General features: G+C 41.1%; 1 protein-coding gene across 1 annotated transcript in view; it reads left to right on the forward strand.

Annotated features, from left to right (window-relative positions):
* AOX1 (aldehyde oxidase 1) overlaps positions 1 to 20,709 on the forward strand; it is a 98,131-nt gene that overhangs the window by 6,292 nt on the left and 71,130 nt on the right. Inside the window, exons 2-4 of the mRNA XM_004378205.2 lie at positions 14,095 to 14,152; positions 16,213 to 16,309; positions 19,580 to 19,688. Coding sequence (XP_004378262.1) covers positions 14,095 to 14,152; positions 16,213 to 16,309; positions 19,580 to 19,688 — 264 coding nt within the window. The remainder of the gene's footprint in view (positions 1 to 14,094; positions 14,153 to 16,212; positions 16,310 to 19,579; positions 19,689 to 20,709) is intronic.

The following is a 20,709-nucleotide window of genomic DNA, read 5'->3' on the forward strand; positions in this document are numbered from 1 at the left end:
AAAGAAATGAAAAGAAATTCCACAACCCGCCTGCACTCAGAAAAGGAAATTAAAAAGAACAAAAAAAAAAAAAAAAAACAAAAAACTAAAAACAAAACCCACAACAAAAGGACAGCAATAAACTCACAGTTATTGATAATCACACAGAATGTAAACAAATGCACCAGTAAAGAGAGTAAACAAATGCACCAGTAAAGAGACAGTGACAGAATGGATAAAAAAAAAGACTCATCAATATGCTATCAGCAAGAGACACACCTTAGACACAAATACATAAATGCATTAAAAGTCAAAGGATGAAAAAATACATCAAGCAAACAGCAACTGAAAAAGAGCAGGAGTGGCAATACTAATGTCAGATAAAATAGACTTTAAGGCAAAATCCACCATAAAAGACAAGAAAGGACATTATATAACGAGTAAAGGGGCAGTCCACCAAGAAGACATCATCTTAATAAATATCTATGCACCCAACAACAGGGCTCCAAAATTCATAAAACACACAGCACTGAAAAGAGAAACTGCCACTTCCACAATAATCTTAGGAGACTTCAACACACCACTCTTGGTAAAGCACAGAACATCTAGAAAGAAACTCAACGAAGACACAGAAGATCTAAAGACCACAATCAGTCAACTTGACCTCATAGACATATATAGAACACTCTACCCAACAGCAGCAAAATATACATTCTTTTCCAACACATATGGAACATTCTCTAGAGTAGACCAAATGTTAGGCTCGAAGCAACCCTCAGTAAAATCCAAAACATTGAAATAATAATATAAGCATCTTCTCTGATCACAATGCCATAAAGGTAGAAATTAGTAACAGTAAGAGCAAGGAAAAAAATAAAAAACTTGGAAACTGAATAATACCTTGGTTAAGAACCACTGAGTTATAGAAGAAATCAAAGATGGAATAAAAAAAATTCCTAGAATGACATGAGAATGAAAATACGTCATACCAAAACCTTTGGAACACAGCAAAGGCAGTGCTCAAAGATCAATTTATAGCAATAAATGCTTACATCAAAAAAGAAGAAAGGGTCAAAACCAAAATGTTAGCCCTACAACTTGAACAAATAGAGAACAGCAAAAGAAGCCTACAGTCACCAGAAGAAAGGAAATAGTAAGATCAAAGCAGAAAAAATGAAGTAGAGAACAGAAAAACAACAGAAAGAATCAACAAGACCAAAAGTTGGTTCTTTGAAAGAATCGACAAAATCGACAAACTATTGGCCAAACTGACAAAAGAAAAACAGGAGAGGAAGCAAATAACCCAAATAAGAAATGAGATGAGGGACATTACAACAGACCCAACTGAAATAAAAAGGATCATTAACACAGTACTTACTATGAAAAACTGTACTCCAACAAATTTGAAAACCTAGAGGAAATGGACAAATTTCTAGAAACAGACAACATACCTAAACACAAACTGAGGTGCAAAATCTGAACAGACTCATAACAAGAAAGAGATTGGAAAGATAATAATAATAATTTTTAAAAAATGCCAACAACAACAACAACAACAAAAAGCCCTGGCCCAGATGTCTTCACTGGAGAATTCTACCAAACATTCAGAGAAGAGCTCACAGTAGTACTACTCAAACTATTTCAGAGCATAGAAAAGGAAGGGATACTCTCAAATTCATTCTGTGAAGCCAGCATAACCCTGATACCAAAGCCAGGCAAAGGCACCATAAAAAAAGAAAATTACAGACCAATATCTGTCATGAATATAGATGCAAAAATTCTCAATAAAATTCTAGCCAATAGAATTCAGCATCATACCAAAAAAATAATACACCATGACCAAGCGGGATTCATACCAGGTGTGCAAGGATGGTTCAACACTGGAAAATCAATCAACACAATCCATCATATAAACAGAACCAAAGAAAAGAATCATATGATCATTTCAGTCAATGCAAAAAAGGTATTTGATAAAGTCCAACACCCATTCCTCATAAAAACTCATAATAAAATAGAAATAGAAGGCAAATTCATCAGCATAATAAAAGGCATCTATACAAAACCAACAGCTAGCATCTTAATGGAGAAAGGCTAAAAGCATTCCCCCTGAGAGTGGGAACAAGACAAGGATGCCCTTTATCACCACTTCTATTTAACATTCTGTTGGAAGTCTACCTAGAGCAATAAGGCCAGAAAAAGAAATAAAGGGCATCCTAATTGGAAAGTGTCATGGACTGAATTATGTCCCCCAAAAAATGTGTGTATCAATTTGACTGGGTCATGATTCCCAGTATTATGTCATTGTCCTCTATTTTGTGATTGTAATTTTATGTTAAAGAAGATTAGGGTGGGATTGTAACACCCTTACTAAGGTCACATCCCTGATCCAATGTAAAGGGAGTTTCCCTGGGGTGTGGCCTGCACCACCTTTTATCTTACAAGAAATAAAAGGAAAGAGAAGCAAGCAGAGAGTTGGGGACCTCATACCACCAAGAAAGCAGTGCCGGGAGCAGAATGTGTCCTTTGGACCCTGGGTCCCCATGCAGAGAAGCTGCTAGTCTGAGGAAACATTGATGGGAAGGCTGACAGAGAAAGCCTTCCCCTGGAGCTGATGCCCTGAATTTGGACTTTTAGCCTACTTTACTGTGAGGAAATAAACTTCTCTTTGTTAAAGCCATCCACTTTTGGTACGTCTGTTATAGCAGTGCTAGATGACTAAGACAGAAAGGAAGAAGTAAAACTATCCCTATTCACAGATGATATCATTCTATACATAGAGAATCCTAGAGATTCTACAAGAAAACTACTGGAACTAATAGATTCAGCAGAGTAGCAGGATACAAGACCAACATACAAAAATCAATTGGATTCCTATACACCAGCAAAGAGAACTATGAAAAGGAAATCAGTAAAACAAAACCATTTATAACAGCACCTAATAACATAAAATGCTTAGGAATAAATCTAACCAGGGATGTAAAAGACCTGTACCAAGCAAGCTATAAAACACTACTGCAAGAAACCAAAAGAGACCTACATAAATGGAAAAACATACCAGGCTCATGGATAGGAAGACTCAACACTGTAAAATGTCAATCCTACCCAAAGAATGCAATCCGGATCCAAATACCAACAGCATTCTTTAGAGAAATGGAAAAACTAATCTTCAACTTTATATGGAAAGGAAAGAGGCCATGGGTAAGTAAAGCATTATTGAAGAAGAAGAACAAAGTAGGAGGCCTCACACTCCCTGATCTCAGAACTTGCTGTGCAGCCATGGTAGTCAAAACAGCCTGGTACTGGTACAATGACAGACACATAGACCACTGGAACAGAATTGAGAACCCGGACAAATCCATCCACTTAGGGTCAGCTCATCTTTGACAGAGGTGGCGGAGAGGGTGTTATTAAGGGTGCTGATAGTGAAGTTTTTCGAATGGGAAAAAGACAATCTGTTTAACAAATGGTGCTGGCAAAACTGGATGTCTATCTCTAAAAAAATGAAACAGGACCCACACCTCACACCACACACGAAAACTAATTCAAAATGGATCAAAGGCCTAAATATAAAACCAAAAACTATAAAGATCATGGAAGAAAAAATAGGGACAACACTAGGGGCTCTCATATATGGCATAAATAGGATACAAACCATAACTAACAATGCACATACACCAGAAGATAAACTAGATAACTGGGATCTCCTAAAAATTAAACACTTAATGCTCATCAAAAGACTTCACCAAAAGAATAAAAAGAGAACCTATAGACTGGAAAAAAAATTTTAGCTATGACATGTCTGACAAGGGTCTAATCTCTGCAATCTGTAAGATACTACAACACTGTACAAATAAAAAATACAAATAATCCAATTTAAAAAATGGGCAAAGACCTTGGAATATCTCTTAGAGAAATAAGAGCCGCCACACGAATAGATATATGCACACCCATGTTCATTGCAGCGCTGTTCACAATAGCGAAAAGATGGAAACAACCTAGGTGCCCATCAACAAACGAATGGATAAACAAATTATGGTATATTCACACAATGGAATACTATGCAACGATAAAGAACAACAACGAATCTGTGAAACATCTTATAACATGGAGGAATCTGGAAGGCATTATGCTGAGTGAATTTAGTCAGTCCCAAAAGGACAAATATTGTAAAAGACCACTATTGTAAGAACTCAAGAAAAGGTTTAAACACAGAAGAAAACATTCTTTGATGTTTACAAGGGTGGGGAGGGAGGGAGATAGTTATTCACTAACTAGATAGTAGACAAGAATTATGTTAGGTGAAGGGAAGGACAGCACACACTAAAGGGGAAGTCAGCACAACTGTACTAAACCAAAGCTAAGAAGTATCCTGAATACAACCAAACACTTCGAGGGACAGAGTAGCAGAGGCAGGGGTCTGGGGACCATGCTTTCAGGGGACATCTAGGTCAATCGGCATAACAAAGTTTATTTTAAAGAAAATGTTCTGCATCCTACTTTGGTGAGTGGTGTCTGGGGTCTTAAAATCTAGTGAGCGGCCATCTAAGATGCATCAATTGGTCCCAACCCACCTGGAGTAAAGGAGAATGAAGAACACCAAAGTCACAAGGAAAACATTATCCCAAGAAACAGAAAGGGCCACATAACCCGGAGACTGCGACAGCCTGAGACCAGAAGAACTAGATGGTGCCTCGCTACCACCAATGACCACCCTGACAGGGAACACAACAGAGAGTCCCTGTTGGAGCAGGAGAAAAGTGGGGTACAGAACTCAAATTATAGTAGAAAGACCAGACTTAATGGTCTGATTGAGACTGGAGGAACCCCAGAAAGCATGGCCCCCAGACTCTCTTTGTCAACCCAGCACTAAAACCATTCCCAAGGTCAACTCTTCAGTCAAAGATTAAACTGGACCATGAGACATAAAATTATACTCGTGAAGAGTGTACTTCTTAGCTCAAGTAGAAGCATGAGACTAAATGGGCAGGTCCTGTCTAGAGGTGAGATGAGAAGGCAGAGATGGTCAGGAGCTGGTTGAATGGACGCAGGAAATCAGGGATGGATAAGAGGAATATGCTGTCACAGTATAGGGAGAGCAATTAGGGTCACATAACAATGTATGTATAAATTTTTGTATGAGAGACTAACTTGAATTGTAAACTTTCACTTAAAGTACAATAAAGAAAATAAAAGGACAAAGAATGTGAACAGACACTTCACCAAAGAAGACATTCAGGTGTCTAACAGACACATGAGGAAATGCTTGTGATCATTAGCCAATAGAGACATGCAAATCGAAACTACAACAAGATACCATCTGTCTTAGTCATCTAGTGCTGCCATAACAGAAATACCACAAGTGGATGATTTTAATGAAGACAAGCTTATTTCCTCACAGTCAAAGTAGGCTAAAAGTCCAAATTCAGGGCATCAGCTCCAGGGGAAGCCTTTTTCTCTCTGTCGGCCTTCTCTTCGGTGTTCCCCTGGACTGGGAGCTTCTCTGTGCAGGGACCCCAGTCCAAAGGACGCGCTCTGCTCCCAGCACTGCTTTCTTGATGGTATGAGGTCCCCCTGTCTCACTGCTCACTTCTGTCTTTTATATCTCAAGACATTGCCTCAGGATACAATCCAATCTTGTAGACGGAGTCCTGCCTTACTAACACAACTGCCACTCATCCTCTCTCATTAACATCACAGAGGCAGGATTTACAACATACAGGAAAACCACACAATACCAGGAATCATGGCCCGGCCAAACTGATATACACATTTTTGGGGGGACATAATTCAATCCATGACACCATCTTATCTGGACATTACTGGCACTAATCAAAAAAACAGATGATAACAAATGTTGGAGAGGTTTCAGGGCGAGTGGAACTCTTATGCACTCCTGATGGGAATGCAAAATGGTACAACCCCTATGGAAAACAATATGGCACTTCCTTAAAAGCTAGAAATAGGAATACCATATGATCCAGCAATCTTAGGAATATATCCTAGAGAAATAAGAGCTGTCACACGAATAGACATATGCACACTCAAGTTCATGGCAGCATTATTCACAATAGCAAAAAGATGTAAACAACCCAAGTGCCCATCAACAGATGAATGGATAAATAAACTATGGTACATACACACAATGGGATACTATGCAATGATAAAGAACAATGATGATTCCACACATCTCACAACATGGATGAATCTGGAGGGCATTATGCTGAGTGAAACAAGTCAATCACAAAAGGACAAATACTGCATGAGACCGCTATGATAAAAACTCAAGAAAAGGTTTTCACACAGAAAAAAACAGTCTTTAATGGTTAGGAGGGAGGGCAGGGTGGGGAGGGGAAATCACTTACTAGATAGTAGATAAGTGGTAACTTTGGTGAAGGGAAAGACAGTACACACAGGGAAAGTCAGCACAACGTGACCAAGGCAAAGTCATGGAAATTTCATAGACTACATCCAAACACCCTGAAGGACCGAGTTACTGGGCTGAGGGCTGAGAACCATGGTCTCCGGGGACATCTAGGTCAATTGGCATGACACAGTTCATAAAGAAAGTGTTCTACATCCGACTTTGGTAAGTAGCATCTGGGGTCTTAAAAGCTTTCAAATGACCATTTAAGATATATCTCTGGTCCCATCCTGTCTTGAGCAAAGGAGAATGAAGAAAACCAAAGACAAAAGTGAAATATTAGTCCAAAGATCTAATGGACTACAAGTACCACAGCCTCCACCAGCCTGAGCCCAGAACAACTAGATGGTTCCCGGCTACCACCACCAACTGCTCTGACAGAGATCCCTATAGGGGGTCCAGAAAGAGCAGTAGAAAAATGTAGAACAAAATTCAAATTCACAAAAAAAGACCAGACTTACTGATCTGACAGAGACTGGTGGAACCCCAAGACTGTGGCCCCCAGACATCCTTTTAACTCAGAACTGAAGTCACTCCCAAAATTCACCTTTCAGCCAAAGATTACACAGGTATATAAAACAAATGATAACACGTGTAGGGAACGTGCTTCTTAGCTCAATCATATAAATGAGACCCAGTGGGCAACACCTGCCCAAAAGCAAAGACGAGAAGGCAGGAAGGGACAGGAAAATGGCCAAATGGAAACGGGGAACCTCGAGCGGAGAAGGGGAGAGTGTTGACATATCGCGGGGATTGCAACCAATGTCACAAAACAATTTGTGTATAAATTGTTGAATGAGAAACTAACTTGCTCTGTAAACTTTCACCTAAAACACAAAAAAAGGAGCCAAAATCCATTCAATGGCCATGATACTTGACTTTGCACAGTGCTGGCGACAGTGCCTTTGGAGCCACCTGTGACCCCTGCTTCTGGGTAAGGGACTGCCACAGTACTTTCTTTGACTGGCTTAGCCAACCCACCAGGAGGCTAATGATGCTTAAAGTTCAGGGCATCTTGCTTGTAAGTGCCTCTTCTAAGGTCCTGTACCTAATTTTGCATTTGTGGTTTTGTATTATTTTTCTCGAAGAATGCCCCAAATTGTACACATTCTAGGCCCCACAGAACGTTTGTCTGCATCTGCTACTGGGTTCCCCATATGTAATGAGAGCTATTAGGATCCCTTCAAGGAGCCTGGTGGCACAACAGATGAGCACTCAGCTGCTAACAAAAAGTTTGGCAGTTTGAACCCACGAGACAGCTTTGCAGGAGAACGACCTGGTGATTTATTTCAGCTAAGAAAACCCTATGGAGCAGTTCTGCTCTGTCACATGGTGTCACTATGAGTTGGAATCGACTCGATGGCACCCAACGACAACAGGGTCCCCTCACAGAGCTGCTATGAGGGTAAAATAAGATAATGGGATGAAGTAGTTTACATTACCTCATTTTTTTTGTTCTGCACAACAGAATGGCTTAGTAAACACAACACTGGCTTTTTTATTTAATCAAGCAAGGATTCTCTTCCAGCTCTCACTCTTATTGAGACAACCTAACCTCTCAGGGGATACTACCACTTATTCCATAAAAAGTGATTATGAACCTTCAGTCTGTTTTTTTTTGTGGAGGGCCTGCTCTATGCCAGGCAGTTTTCCAGGCACAGGGGACACACAGCACAGAATAGACAAAAAGCATATAAATAAACATAGAATGTCAGGCAGTGATAAGTGCTAGGTGAAAAAATAAAGCAGTTAGGGGACAGAGTGACAGGGTCTGTTCCTTTAGATGGGATGGAGGTTTTGTGAAAGTGACATTTAGGTAGCGAATGGGATGAAGTGAGGCAGAGGGAATGGCAGGTACAAAGGTCCTGAGGCAGGGGGACTTCTTGTGCTTGGGACAGCATGGGGGTTGGTGGGGCTGGAGAGGCTTGTCTTCGTCATCTGGTGCTGCTGTAACAGAAATACCACAAGTGGATGGCTTTAACAAAGAAGTTTATTTTCTCACAGTCCAGTAGGCTAGAAGTCTGAATTCAGGGCACTGACTCCAGGGGAAGGCTTTCTCTCTCTGTCAGCTTTGGAAGACGGTCCTTGTTATCAGTCTTCCCTTGGTCTGGGAGCATCTCAGCACAGCAACCTCAGGTCCATAGGCTGGGCTCTGCTCCTGGCACTGCTTTCTTGATGGTATGAGGTTCCCCTGTCTCTCTGCTCACTTCTCTCCTTTATATCTCAAAAGAGATTGGCTTAAGACACTCTCTATTTTGTAGATCTAATCAGCATAACTGCCACTAATCCATCTCGTTACATCATAGTGATAGGATTTACAACACATAGGGAAATCACATCAGATGACAAAATGGTAGACAATCATACAATATTGGGAATCATGACCTAGCCAAGTTGACAGATATTTTGGGGGGACACAATTCAATCCATGACAAGGCTGGAGACGTGAGCAGCCAGATTACTAGGGCTTTGTTGGCCATGAAGCCCTGGTGGCCCAGTGATTAAGAGCTTGGCTGCTAATCAAAAGGTCAGCGGTTCGAATCCACCAGCCACTCCTTGGAAACCCTCTGGGGCAGTTCTACTCTGTCCTATAGCATCGCTCTGAGTTGGAATCGACTCTAGGGCAGTGTAATATATATAAATTGGCCACGGTAAGGGTGTTAGTTAAATGAGAAAACTGGTGTTTTGAGTCTTCTCCTTCTATTCTAGCCTCCCCGCTCATGCCAAACAAATTACAGTAGGATTTTTAATGGCTAATGGCAGTTTGTGCTTAATTGATGTTTAAATTTCATCATGTAAAAATAGATGAGCCAGTTCTTATCTATGGGCGTGTTTGATCCATGAGCCAAATGACCTGTGCTCACTTGAAAAGTACACTCTAGAGATGTTGATTTAGTTTGTGCAATTATCCCGTGAAAAGAACTCATGTCACCCTTTCTCTTTCCTTCCTCTCTCTTCCAAATTCTGTTAGGTGTGTGCTTCAGAACTTCAATTCACTACATGGATAGAATTAAAATAAAGTTCCTGCTTCACAGGGTGAGGGGCTGTTGAGAAAAGTGTGAGAGAGAAACCATCAAGGAAGAGGGGTCTTGAAGTCAAAACATGACATCTGGGATTAAAAATTTGCTTTCATATAGGAAGCTTAGAAGCCAGTTGGGAGACTCTAGGTGACCTGACTCACCTCTGGTCTGTGGTTTTTGTAAAATCCCCTCAGGTCACCAAAAGGTATCATCAGGCAGAACTAAGGCCATCTGGAGTCAAGGTCAGTGCAAGTTGGTGAGGGATTTAGTTGCAAAGACATTTGTGAAATCTTACTCTACCAGGGGTTCCCAGAACAGGTGACCCACTTAGCATGGATGTTGAGGGAGTAGGAGCCCATAAATAAAGTAGAACATGGCCGCCACTCTCTAACCTTAACACAGGAACTGAAGGACACCGTTCCTTGAAGTAGTGAGGAGGAGAGGTTAAAGATGTGGATTTATCCTGTGCTCTTTGCTCGGCCACTTAGCAGCTCTGGGACCTTGGGAAAATTTCCTTATATCTCCAAACTTCAGTTTTCCCTTCTGCAAAATGGGGCTAATAACAATGTCTTCTTCTCCCGTGGCGTTGAGGTGAAGATTAAATTCCATGAAGAGTGCTTAGCAAGATACCTGGCACTGAGTAAATGTTCAGTATGTACAAACGATGGTTTTTAGTAGGGCTGGAAAATACTCCACTACATATATAGAACCAGAACCTGCTTAGAGGTGTCAGGGGGGCAATGAATCAACCATCAAGGATTAGTCACTTAACAAAACATAAGTTCTTGATATTAGTGCAGGAACCTGGAAGGAGCCCATTGGCTGGCATTTCCTAGGGCCCTTGGTTTGCAGAGGTGAGATAGGAGATTTCTGGGCTGTTGGGATGGCTGCAGTGATTCAGAGAAAAGTGGAAGGAGTAGAAGCAGCTTAGGAAGAAAGAACCATAAATCAAAATGAATTTTAAAGCACCTGAAGCTCAGGCAGAAGTGTCCTCACTGCCTCTCGCCTCAGGCCTCCTTCTCTGCTCTGAGGCTGCGGTGGATTGTTTCTCTTCTCCACTAACCGTTTCCCATGATGTGCACCTCTTTCTTCCCTCTCTCTTTACCTCTCAGCCTTGTCCTTTCACACCTCCCTCTTTCCCTTCCTTTATTTCCATTCTTCCATCCTCTTTATCTCTCCTCTATGTCTCCCTTCTTTCTCTTCTCTCTGCCTCTACAGTGATCAGACATTGTCACCTACACAGAGGAAAGTGGTTTCTCAACTTTATACGATATGGACTTTAAATCTCCTCAAGGACTGGGGAAGGTGGGTAGTCCCTGGGTGATTAGGTGCTTGACTGCTAACCAAAAGACTGGTGGTTCAAACATGCCTTGGAAGAAAGGCCTGGCAGTCTCCTTCCAAAAGGTCACAGCCTTGAAAACCCAATGGAGTGCAGTTCTCTGCATACATGGGGTCACCATGAGTCAGAATCGACTCAGCTGGCAATGGATTTGGTTTGTTTTTGATTAAGGTCTGGGGGAGGTACAAAGGGACAGACTCCTGCACTTGTAACACCCAAGGCTGTCCTGAGACAGGTACATGCAAGAGCCCTAACCTGAGAAATACCATCATCTCTCCAAACCAGAGTCAGTGAGCATAACTCTGCTCCTCACCCCCGCCCCACCCCCAGCCACCATCTTAGTCCTGACCTCCCTGTTTTACATCAAGAGGGACTCCTACTTTCACTACCCTCCAAATATGTTGCCCACCAAATCTAGAAGAGTATACACGTTTCAAACCAGTGGCAGTTTGAGTCTGACTCCAACCTGAAGCACTTCTTGGAGCAAATACCGGAACAAACAAGAATGCTGCCTTCCATTTATTCGTTCTCAAAATATATAACTATTCCTCAAGCCGAAAGTGCTATTCTTCACTTCTGGGCTACACAGATCCTGTCTCCCCATTAAAGCTGAACTTCTGTATTAACTAGGATCAGTTTCAGCTTCAAGTGGCATAAAATCTAAACTAACAGTGGTTAAAACAAGATATAAGTCATTTTTTCTTTTACATAAGGATATCTGGGGATAGATATTGTGGGGCTAGTATAGAAATTTCATGTTGTCATCTAGGACCCAGGTTTCTTCTCCCTTTTTCCCCTACCATCATTAATATGTTGCCTCATGGTCTAAAATAGCTACTGAAGCTCAAGACATTACGTCCCCATTCCAGGTAGCAGGAAGGAAGAATACATGCTGGAATAGACAACCAACAGTTTCTGCCACTGATAATATCTCAGTTTTTCTTTCTTTTCCTCTGTTCAGATGCGAGTCTCAACCTGTGAGAAATCATCCCTCCCTCCTTGGTGCTTTCATAGCAAATTGTACATATCATGTTCAAGTCATTCATTTAATTTGCTAACATTTATTGTGTCCCTGTGATATATCTCCAGCACTTAGCTCAGTGCTTAACACAAAAAAGAATAAAAGAAGGTGGTTTCTTTCAGGATCAGGAGATGCTTATACATACACAAATAATTACAATGCAGGGTAAAAAGTGTGTAAAAAGAGGTATGGCAATGGCTATGGGAGCACAGAGGAGCATGGTTTCTTAGAGCAGGGGATGGGGCAGGGAGTGGGGAAGAACAGATTAGGAAGAAACGCTCCCCACAGGAAACAACATTTGAGCAGGGCATTGAATATAACACAAAATTCTGCCAAGTGGAGAATAGAGGAAGGACTTCCAGGACACATGGAGCCCTGTATGTAAGTGTTGTTGTTGTTGTTGTTAGGTGTCTTCAAGTCAATTCCAACTCATAGCGACCTATATGACAGAATAGAACTGCCTCATAGGGTTTTCTAGGCTGTAATCTTTATGGGAGCAGATTGCCAGGCCTTTCTTCTGCAGAGCCACTGGGTGGGTTTGAACCACCAACCTTTCCGTTAGCAGCCGAGGGCTTAACCATTGCATCACTAGGGCTCCTTGCATGCAAAAGTAGTGAAGGGTAAAAGTCCACCCACTGCTGGGACCTGCCAGTTCTCCCATGTGACTGGCACTCAGGATACATGAGTCAAGTGGCAGGAGATGATTGGACAGTTTGTCAAAGAGGCCTCGTAGGCTATGCCAAGGATTTGAGTTTCTTCTTATACTCCAGGCATTCTTGAATATTAATTTATATAAGATTCACTCACTGAGCTCATGAAAGATTCACATTTTCTGGTTCCCTCTCCCAGAAATCTTGATTCCATAGGTTTTATTTTAACACACTCCCCGGGTGACTCGAATTCCCAGGATGGCAGGTTGGCAGCCAGGAACCAGTGGTGAGTATTTAGGTAGCCACATGAGATGCTCAGACTTGGATTTTAGAGATCACTCCGGCGGAGGTAGAGAGGGTGTTATTGAGGGTGCCAAGAGTGAAGGCAGGGAGACCTGTTAGACAGCTATGATAATAGTTCAGACAAGAGATAATCAAGTTTCATTCTGGGCAGTGACAGTAGAAATGAAGGGTGTTTAAAGAATCATTTTGGAAGTGTTAGTGGCAGGACATGGTGATACTGTGGTGGATTGAGAGAAAGAAAGGAGAAGTTGCAAATAAGTCAGTTTCTAAGCTTAGATGACCTAGTAAATGGTGAGGCTATTAAACAAGTTAGGGAAAAGAAGGGAAGGAGTAAGTTTGGGGGATAAAATAAAAGATCCCATGTGAGGGCCAGTTGAGTTAGGGATGCCTAGGGGAGTACTCCACATTTTTCCTTGTATTATAGTATACATACATACATATATACACACAATCACATCTCTTACTAAATTGCAGACTCCTGTAGGGCACAGATCAAACCCTGGTAATTGGCATATACCCACTTAGTATTGAGTGAGGAGACAGTCATAGAATCAGCTTGGGTCCCCCTCCTCTCCTAATTCCCAGAAGGGAAAATTACTATAACATGATGAAATGTAGATTCAGCTTTTGAAGTTGTGAAGCAGATCATGCTTCTATTTGTTTTATGATTGTAAAATCCCAGATTTTTAACCAAAAGCGAGAAAACATGACCACTTTGGAAGACAACCAATCATGACATTTCTATCATGCCACCCCTAGGGTGCTGCTGTTCTAGAGCCATGCTGTTGGGTGCCCGGACAAACTTGCATAAGTGTGTCCTTGCTTGCACTTGGAATACACATTTTATCTTCTCCTTTGGTTATTTGATTTTGGGGTCATGGTTGGTTATGATCTCTTTCTTGGAAACTGTAATTATTTGAACATTATAAACAAATTGTTTTTTTTTAAGTATATCAATTTTTCAGAGGTTAAACTACTCCAGCAAGAGGTTATTCTACTCCAGCAATCTCCCTCCCCCCACCTCCCTTCTTTTGTACTAATGCCTTTTCCTTCACCTGCTCCAGAGTTTCTAGGAGAAGCTGGACAGATGTCGCCAGTTTCCCTGCTGCCTTGGAGAACAGTGATTGTTCAGGACCGAGGACAGTGGCAAGGTGTGGTGATGCTCAAGATTCAGACTGTACACTTAAGAAAGGAGATTTGTATATTGCAGGTGTTCTGTACACGTCAAATCAAATTGCGGATGTGAGCAGAGGCATTAATACATGTGCACGTGTCTCAAATCAGCATAAGCCTACCAATGTGAATGTCATGGCTCTCTCAACCTTGTCTGCATAACTCTTATTTTTTTCCTTCTGGCAAAGGTGATAGAAAAGAATGCTGAGCCCGAAACATTGCTGTTACCGTACCTGAGGAAGATACGTATCCTTTTCTTTGCTCTGAGTGTGTGCGTGCATGTGTGTGTGCATACAGATCTGATGTGCTATTTTGTAAAGATGATATTTCAAATATCTTTTTAGAGCCACACCAAAACATATTTCCTACCATTACATGGTTTTGAAAAAGTCCTACAGCTTAGTTTTGTAGGCAATGTACAATTGTGGCCGTCAGAACCAAGTTATTTCCAATCTCTGTTTTGGCACTAAATAGATGATATAAAATGAGGAAACTAGCAATAGGAATTAAAGTAATGGCCGTTAAAAGGACTTAATTAAGCCTCTTTTAGAATTAAGAGTCACAATAATGACACCCTATCTTCAAGGACTAATCATCACGCCTATTACAAAAAGAGAGCAGAGCAATCTCCTGAAATGAAAAAAAAATGGAGAAATTAGCTCTGACAATGGTACCCTAGAAAAAGTTTCAAAATAAATGTCATCTAAGAAATGGATTCTGAACTTGTTCTGCATGAACTCCAGTAGGCTTCCAGAAATCTGTTTGACCCCATTAAATTATATATAAAAGTTGGTGACAGTGGGAGCTTGTACATTATTTTTCTGGGGAGAGTGAAATTCCCAAAAGAGTACACAACTCTAAAATCATGAATAACTACTTTTCTGACATATGAGTATATTCTAGAAAGTCCTTTAAGATCTTTGGATGTAAAAACAACGAATACTGACTTCCTGGTTATCCACGGTACCAATGTGTAGTATTTAAGATTTAGTTCACTTGTGACTAACAGAAAGCCTCAAATAGCAGTAGACAAGACGGAAGTTTATTTCTCACTGTGTTAGTTCAGGTTCTCCAAGAAGCAGATACCAAAATAGGATTAAATGTGGAAGGGTTTTATTCAGAGAAATGTCTGTGTGAAAAGAAATAGGAAGGGAGCTGGAGAAGGCTTAGGGAGCCGTCAGACCACGGCACAAGGTCTGAACATGAGTGAAGAAGAGAGGAAGAGGTGGTTGAGTGAAGCGTTCTAGATTGCTGACCATTCTAAGGAATGTTCAGCAAAGCCATTCAGAACAGTTGACAGGAGGTTGCATACCTCTCCACAGCACTGTGCCGTTGATGGGGTGCAGCCCATGGGAGGTGTGTCCTTAATGCAAAACTGGGTAGTGGATTTCAAAGTGTAGCAACTGGGTTCCTCGGTCAGTTTCCCTCCTTGTAGTAGGAGACCTGTGAGGCACATTCTCATGACTGCCATTCTCACATAAGGGAAGCCAGAAGGTAGGTAGATCACGGTTAGTAAAGCAATATCACAGAGTTATCAGGGAACCAAGCTCCTTATGTCTTGCTGCTTCACCTGCCTCAGCATTCCTCCTTATGGTCAGAGGGGACTGATCCAGCTCTAGTCATCATATCTAAATCCCAGCAAGTAAGAAGACGTAAGGGATGAAAAAGGGAAACCACCCTCTTTTTCAGGACACTTCCCTCCTGGAAGTCATACACAGAACTTAAGCTTTCATGCCATTGGCCAGCATTGTTAATGACCTCCACCTAGCTGCAGAGGAGTCTGGAAAATATATTTCTTATTTTGGACAGCCATGTATGTGGCTAAAAGTTGGGGTTTAAAAATTAAGGAAGAATGAGAGAATAGATATTGGGGGACGATTAGCTGTTGCTGCCACTGAAAGGTAGAGAAATATGGCTAATATGATGCAATAATTGTTTACAATTTGACATTAACTTTGTATGTCATCAAAGACACACGTAAAACTGAAAACAAATGTGTAACCTACTGAGACCTTCAAGCAGTGAAACACATGTATAGACTCTTTTTTTCAGTTGGGCACTATTTTCAGCAATCTGGCTCTGGTTTTTTGAAAGGGAGGAGACTAGATATAATACACAAATGGAAAACCAGGATTTACAAGATTCTAAATACTAGCAGCTAAAACATATAGATATCATTTGATAAATACGTATTGAACAAATACATGCATTTACGAGCCTTGGACGGTGCTTTCTCTTAAGGCAGAGCTATGCTAAAGAGAGTCAAATCATGGAAAACACATGATCTTTAACTACGCTTCTTTCAGTCCGATTCACAGGAACTAAGTATGGCTGTGGAGGAGGAGGCTGTGGCGCTTGCACAGTGATGGTATCGCGATACAACCCAGTCACCAAGAGCATACGGTATTTTGCAGCAAAGTCTATGTTTGAATTTCCATAGTTTTAAACTTTCATTTATTCCTTCATTTGAAGAACACCTGAAGTTTGGCAGGAACTATGCTAGATACTGGGAGTACAAGACAGACTAGGTCCCAGGAATATGAATGGTTTGGAAAAAAATGTTCCATCAACGAGGATAACATATGATCAAAGTATCCCCTGTTGAAAGTTGAAAGGCTGCATGTCTGTCTATGCTGTCTGGGAAGGAAAGGCAGGACAGCAATGACAGTGAAGGATAATGCCATCATCACACTGTACTGTTACTATTGCAGCCTACCAACTAATCTCCTTGCTTTCACCCTTCCCCCATATATATATACTCTCCAGTGATATTTGTTTCAAGTGTCAATCAGATCACATCACTCTACCACTTTAAAACCACCAATGGCTTCCTACTGCATTTAAGATCTTCACTTTATGCTTAGTTTTTTATCCATCTTCAGGTTTGTTGAACTTCTTGGATCTGGGGGTTGATGCCCTTTATCAGCTCTGGAAACCTCTCAAGCCATTATCTTTTTAAATATTTATTATTTGCCACACATTCTCTCTCCTCTTCTCCTTACGGGACTCCAATTATGCACATATTAGACCATTTTATATCATTCCACAGATCTCAGATGAGGGCTAAGGACCTGAGCACTGTTAAGGTTTCAAAGATCAGTCTGTGTTCCACAGCCAAGCCACCTGTTTTCTGAACTCTGAGAGATCCCTCCCTGCTTTGCATCCTGGCTTCCAGCTTTTTAGGTAACTGGGGAGTTCTGTTTGCTGAGTTGTCTCACTTCCCATGCCTTGGGAGATCTCTTTCAGCCATGCTGCCTTGTCTTTAGTCTATGGAGGGTGGCAGATGACCTACACTCTGTGAAGTGTGAAGTGTCTAGGGTTTTTCTCTCAGTTCTCCTGTCTCTCCCCAGTCTTCTTTATCTGAAAGGACAAGTGCCTGGAGAGTTTCATTCGGCTCTCCTTCCCAGTCCCATTTTTAGGGCACTATTCCCAGCACTTGGGAGCCCTGGTAGTGCAGTGGTTAAAGGTTCAGCTACTAAACAAAAGGTCAGCAGTTCGAATCTACCAGACACTCCTTGGAAACCTTACAGGGCAGTTCTGCTCTGTCTTGTAGGGTCACTTTGAGTCAGAATTGACTTGACAGCAATGGGTTTACTCCCAGCACTCAGTAAATACTGGTGGGGAAGAGTTTGGAGATAGTTCTGTATTTTAATCTGTCACATCAGCCCACACAGCAATAAAAAGTTTGTTGAAAGTTATGTGGCTTCTCTTTTCCCTTGTCTTTAACAGATTCTTCCCCTTCCCTCCGTTTCAGTCAGGGATGAGAGCAGCTATATTTCTCCTCACTTATGAAGGGCTGTCACTTAATGGAGTTTAGTTCATTTAGGTTTCTTTGTATCCTCAGCATCTGATGGGTTTTTATAAAACTATGATTAGGTAGCTAATATAGCATTTTTGGGTTGTTAGAATGAGAGTGATGGTCTCTTGCAGGTTTCTACATCTGAACTGAAAACTCCATTGCCTTTAGAATCAGGCAATGAGATTGCAGTGGAATTGCAGGGTAAAAAGTGTGAACATTTTGAAGGTTTTGGTTCCTTTCATTGAAACTGTCTCCCAGAAGGGGTCTTTGCCATTGCCCAGGAGACCTATCTGGCCCCGTCTCTCTGACCGTGAATCCTGCTAGTCCCCTGCATTCATTATGCTCCAGCCTCACTGACCTTCTTTCTTTCCCTCTTTCTGTCCTTAAAAACATTTCAGGATCATTCCAAGGGCTGTATGTGTGTTGTCCCTCTGCCTGGAATGTTTTCCCCCATAATCTTTCATTGCTGGCTCCTTCAAATCTTTCAGGTTTCAGAAAAAGTGTTACATTCTCAGAAAAGCCTTCCCCAATCACTACTAAATAGCAGCACCCCACCTCAACATTAAGACTCTCTATTTCTTTAGCCTGTGTTAATTTATTCATAATACTTCTCACTATCTCAATCTATGTACACTATATATACATATAGTCAATCTATGTACATATGTATACAGATACTATCTTTCCTCAACTAGCATATACACTCTAGAAGGGCAGGAATTTTGTCTGTCTTATTCGCTAATGAATCCTAGCACCTGGAACTCTGCCTGGTGTATAGTAGCCACTCAATAAATATTTACATCTATTTGTAAATGAATATATCCTTCCAATCTCTCTTTTATATAAGTACATATGGAATTATACTGTACCTACTATTTAGAAACCTGCTTAATTTCTCATGAATAGCTTCTCAGTAGTTTTAATGGCTGTGCATGTTCCATTGCTTGCATGTACTATAATTACTCCCTAAAGTGATCACTTAGATTATTTTTAGTTTTTTATTGTTATAAGCAGTATGTCGGTAAACATTCATATACATGTGTTATGATATATATATTGTTTCCTTATGATCCATCCATAGCAGTGGAATTGCAGGGTAAAAAATGTGAACATTTTAAAAGTTTTTGCCCCTTTCATTGAAATTGCCTCCCATAAAGGCTCTGCCAATTTACATTCTTACCAGCAGTATGAGTCTCATTTCTCTAAGTTTTTTTTGCTAATAATGGATATTACACTTTTAAAAATTCATGGCCATTTTCCTTGACAAAAGTGGTGTTTTTCATTGCCTAGTTTGTATCTCTTGATTATTTGTGAGGTTGAGTATTTGTTTCATGTATTTATTGGCTGTGCGTGGTCCTGTTTGGTGAATGAGGACATTTTAGGAGTGAGTTTGAGTTGAACATTTTCTAGCAGTGGGTTTGTAGCTTGGAGAAGCCCTGTGTCCTGCATCCTGTTTCCCTCTCTGAAGCATAATAGCAAATTCACTTTATCGCCCAACCAACCCCTAGGCTAGCATCTGCCTGGAAGATGGAATGAGCCTCCCAGGTGGATGGTGGTCACATGTGACTAGGGAATGTTAGCCCCTCATTCAAGGGGTTCAAATTAGTGAAAATTCTTCTGGAATTAGAACTAGGGGGCCTAATTTGAACCTGGCCTCTGCCACTCACATAGCTGTGACCCTGAACAAATCACTCTGATCTTCAGATTCCACTTCTGTAAAATGGGCCAGGGCTAAGGCCAAAACGCATATGCAAAGCCTGGAGGAATTATGCAAAACCTGCCAAATTGTAGCTGCTTAGTGAATGCTTGTTCCCCTTTCCAACTAAATGCAACTGAATACAATGCAGTTTGTGCTTCTCTTTTGCATTCTGAAGACATTATCCAGCCAATGCCTGTCTGGTCCCTATATGTTCTCTGTACGGTGCTGCCGTCACCACTGTAGAAGGCATAGGAAGCACCAACACCAGGATTCATCCTGTTCAGGTGAGGGTTGCCTCTTCCTCATAGGATTTCCATGCTTTGAAAACCATTTATGACATTGTGAGTCCCTGTGGTTGATAGAGTACAACAGTCTGGGCCCTGCTGCTTGCTGACTGAGCAGGGGCCAGGAGTGAGACCTGGAACATGGAATTTTTATGTCTGACTTCTTGGAAAGATGCTCTTGGAAGACTATTGTTATTAGTTGCCATTGAGTCAATTCCTCATGGCAACCCCATGTGTGCAGAGTAGAACTGCTCCATAGGGTTTTCAAGGCTGTGACCTTTCAGAAGCAGATCACCAGGCCTGTCTTCCAGGGCACATCTGGGTAGGTCTGAATCACCAACTTGTCAGCTAGTAATCAAGTGCTTAACTATTTGCACTACCCAAGGCTATAGGACTTAAAAAAAATTTTTTTAAAGAAAACTCTGATATTGTTGTTTTGTTTCCTCTATGTTCTAATTAGATGCTACTTGTCCATCTTACCTCTTCCAAACTCATAAAGAAAAGGGAGCCATATGCCTTTGAGGGATATAGTTCATTGGTTTGTTTTTTTTTTTTTAAGTGGAAAATAATCTGATTTTAAAGCTGAGTAGAAATCTCAGCTACCAAAAACATGTGTTAAATTTATGCCTTGTTCAGAAGAAAGATAATAGGAGTTGTCGATGAATTTTAAAGCTCTTCCCCTAAGGCAGCATCTTGTTAGAGCTATTGCCTCAAGTGAAAGGGCACCTTCAGACTTCTGGCTATTTAAATTATTTATACAATGCCCGTAAAGCTGCTATTCCTAGTTGTTTTTATCTCAGTTAATGAGAGTCACTTCTGAGGAGAAGGTGAAATAGGGAAGAGATGGAAACAACATAGGAAGTGGCCAAACTTTAAATTCTCTAGACTTAAAGGAATCTTGGGATCCATTTATTTTTTGTGAAACTTTATCATTTAGAGGGAGAGAATTCTCCCTGCGTCTTGGCGAAACTTTCATTTACTAACTGATGCACAGCTCCTGTTATTACAATTTAGACAGAAC

Source organism: Trichechus manatus, unplaced genomic scaffold (assembly GCF_000243295.1).
Source record: "Trichechus manatus latirostris isolate Lorelei unplaced genomic scaffold, TriManLat1.0 scaffold00056, whole genome shotgun sequence".
Classification (NCBI taxonomy): domain Eukaryota; kingdom Metazoa; phylum Chordata; class Mammalia; order Sirenia; family Trichechidae; genus Trichechus; species Trichechus manatus.